The sequence below is a fragment of the Natrix helvetica genome (genome assembly GCF_964273705.1).
Source record: "Natrix helvetica genome assembly, chromosome: 2".
NCBI classification, from domain to species: domain Eukaryota; kingdom Metazoa; phylum Chordata; class Lepidosauria; order Squamata; family Natricidae; genus Natrix; species Natrix helvetica.
In genome coordinates this window covers 783,511-785,954 of record NC_138552.1, presented here as the reverse complement: position 1 = coordinate 785,954, position 2,444 = coordinate 783,511, and the positions used below count along the sequence as shown (strand labels likewise).

The 2,444-nt window shown below is 70.4% G+C and overlaps 1 protein-coding gene across 1 annotated transcript in view; it reads right to left on the bottom strand.

Annotated features, from left to right (window-relative positions):
* DNAJB5 (DnaJ heat shock protein family (Hsp40) member B5) overlaps nt 1–240 on the bottom strand; it is a gene marked incomplete at its 5' end in the record, with an annotated part of 10,666 nt that extends 10,426 nt beyond the window's left edge. The window contains one exon of the mRNA XM_081940452.1: nt 3–240. Within this exon, the coding sequence (XP_081796578.1) occupies nt 3–240 (238 nt within the window). The remainder of the gene's footprint in view (nt 1–2) is intronic.
* Between the last annotated feature and the right edge of the window lie 2,204 nt (nt 241–2,444).

The following is a 2,444-nucleotide window of genomic DNA, read 5'->3' as shown; positions in this document are numbered from 1 at the left end:
GCCCAGGGGTTCACGCAGGGACACGTTCCCAGCATGTACCGACAGAGACGGCAGAGGACGGAGCTGTGAGACGGAGACATCTTGCGATGGTGGCAGGCTATTTTTAAAGAACTCCCAAATGGGAGCCCGCCACCGCAGGGAAGGGCTGCCCGAGGGCATGGAGGAGCTGGGACTTGCAGCGACTGGCATCCCAAGGCCAGGGAGGTGCTGCCTGCTGAGGGCCAGCCAAGCTCGGACCATCTCCGGCCAGGCCAGCTGAGGATGCTTGGGGGGGAGGCTCCCTTGGCGGCACTGCAGAGACCCCCAAACCCACCTCTGGAGACAGTGTGCAGAGCTGCAACCCTCCCCTCCCCAGCTCCAGGGTCCCACTGAATCTCCCCACTCTCTCTCATCGGGGCACCAAAGGACAGAAAGGGGCACCCCAAAACGCCCACGGGAGTTGAATTCACCATTTTGCTGGATTTCAGAAATTTGGGAGGGATAGGAAACCCCCCCCCACACACACACACAGACCTGTCTGCCAGCCCACAGCACATCTTCCAATCCGGCATTGTCCCTTTTCGACCCATTCATCCCCACCCTCCATGCAATCACCTGCCCCACTATCGCACTCCAGCTTAGGCTGGGGATGATGGGCGCTGCAATCAGAGTGGGGGACCCAGGGGCGCCAAAGAAGGTAGCCAAGGGATTCTCTGCAGAGATCCCCCTCCCACCCAGCACCCACAGCGGCCCCCACTCGTGGGCCAGACCCTGCCGGGGTCCCCGTCTGCTCCCCAGCAGAGCCCAGGCTCCGGCGGAGAGGGGGGGGGCTGCCAATCTCCTCCAGGCGGCTGGGCTGCTCGGGGGAGGCGGCGAGTGACGCCAGCAGCGCTGCTGACACCGAAAGCAAGAATTCCCCAAGTTAAGGGATGAGATCAGGAGCCCGAAATAACCTCCATGGCAGGTGGGCAGCAGCCCCCGAGGCCCCCAGCACACACGGACACACAGAGCCGGAGGGGGGAGGGGGGAGGGGGGGCAGTTCAGAGAATGGGCACCTACAAGGGGGAGGGCGGGCGGGGGGGCAGCTGGCGGGCACCGCGGGGAGAAGGCGCCCCCCGCCCCCGCCCCGCAGACAGCCTGGGGGCTGCCTAAACCTCGCGGTTCCCCCGGCGCCCCCCGCCCAGGATGGGCATCGGCCCCCACGCGCGCCCGGACCACCCTCCACCCGCCCGGAGGGGCCCCGGGACAGCCGGGAGACTCAGGCGACCCTCGGGCTCGCCCTCCGCTCGGACCCCTCGCCCGTCCCAGCGCCGGCCGGGGAAGCGCCGCTGGAAAGGAAGAGCCGGAAGAGCGGCAGAGCCCCCCCCCACTCGCAGCCCCTGGGGAAGGCAGCCCGTCTCCGCCGCCGCCGCCGCCGCGGGGCCCCTGGAGGTCATCGGTGCGGGCAGGGCAGCCTGCGGGGCGAGGCGGGCGGGGAGGCGGCGGGGGCTCCGGAGCAGTGGCGGGAGAGGCCGGCGCCCTACCTCTCCAGGCGGCTCCAGAAGAGCAGGACGGCGGGCATGGCGGAGCGGCGGCGAGCTCGGCAGGCGAGGAATGCCGAGAGAAGCGCCGGAGCTGCCCCCGCCCCTCCCGCCTCCCCCCGACGGCACCTGCCGAGGCGGAGGCGGCGCCGGAAGAGCCCAGCCCAGCCCGCCACCCCCCACCGCCGCCGCCGCTACTCACCGCCCGCGCTGGCCTCCCTCCGCCGCCGCCGCCACCCGCTCGGCCGAGCCGGGGCAACTAGCGGACCGGGAGCCCGCCCTCGCCTAGCAACGGCGCGCCCCGCACCGCCCCCAGCGCCCTATTGGCTTCTGGCGCCGCCAGTCTCGACCCGGGGCCCATTCCCTTTGGAGAAGAGGGGAAGGCCGAGCGGCCACGCCCCCCCCGCCCGCCTCCTGAGAAGGCCTGCGCTTCTCGGCCCCCATTGGCCTAGCCGCCGCCGGTCCCGCCCATTCTCCGCTGGCATTGGTTTCTAGGAGACGGGGGGGAGGGGACGAGTCGCGTGGGCCTTCCCTCCCCGCGCGCGCCGCTCCCATTGGTTGCCGGCGCTCCGCTTTGACTTCCGAAGGAAAGCCCGCGGGAGGCTTCTGGAAGCCCCGTGACGTCACAAAGGCGGCCAAAGGGGGAGTCTTCCTCCTCCTCCTCCTGGGTGGGCGGGGCTTCGGGCCACGTGGAAGGGACGCGCTCCGCCCCTCTTTGGCTCCGGAAGCGTCGATCCTGGCTTGTTCTGCCCGCATCGTGGCTTCCTCCGCTTCCACAAGCCGAGATGGCCATCCCGCCCCAAGGGATCCTCTCCAGCGGATCTCCCCGGAATCGCAGCGATTCCTTCCTGGGCGTGATGGGGGGTCCTCAGGAAACCTCCCTCCAAGCTCGGCTCCCCTGACTCCGCGCCCCGCCAAGCTCTGCAGGGGCGGCGCGGCTCTTCC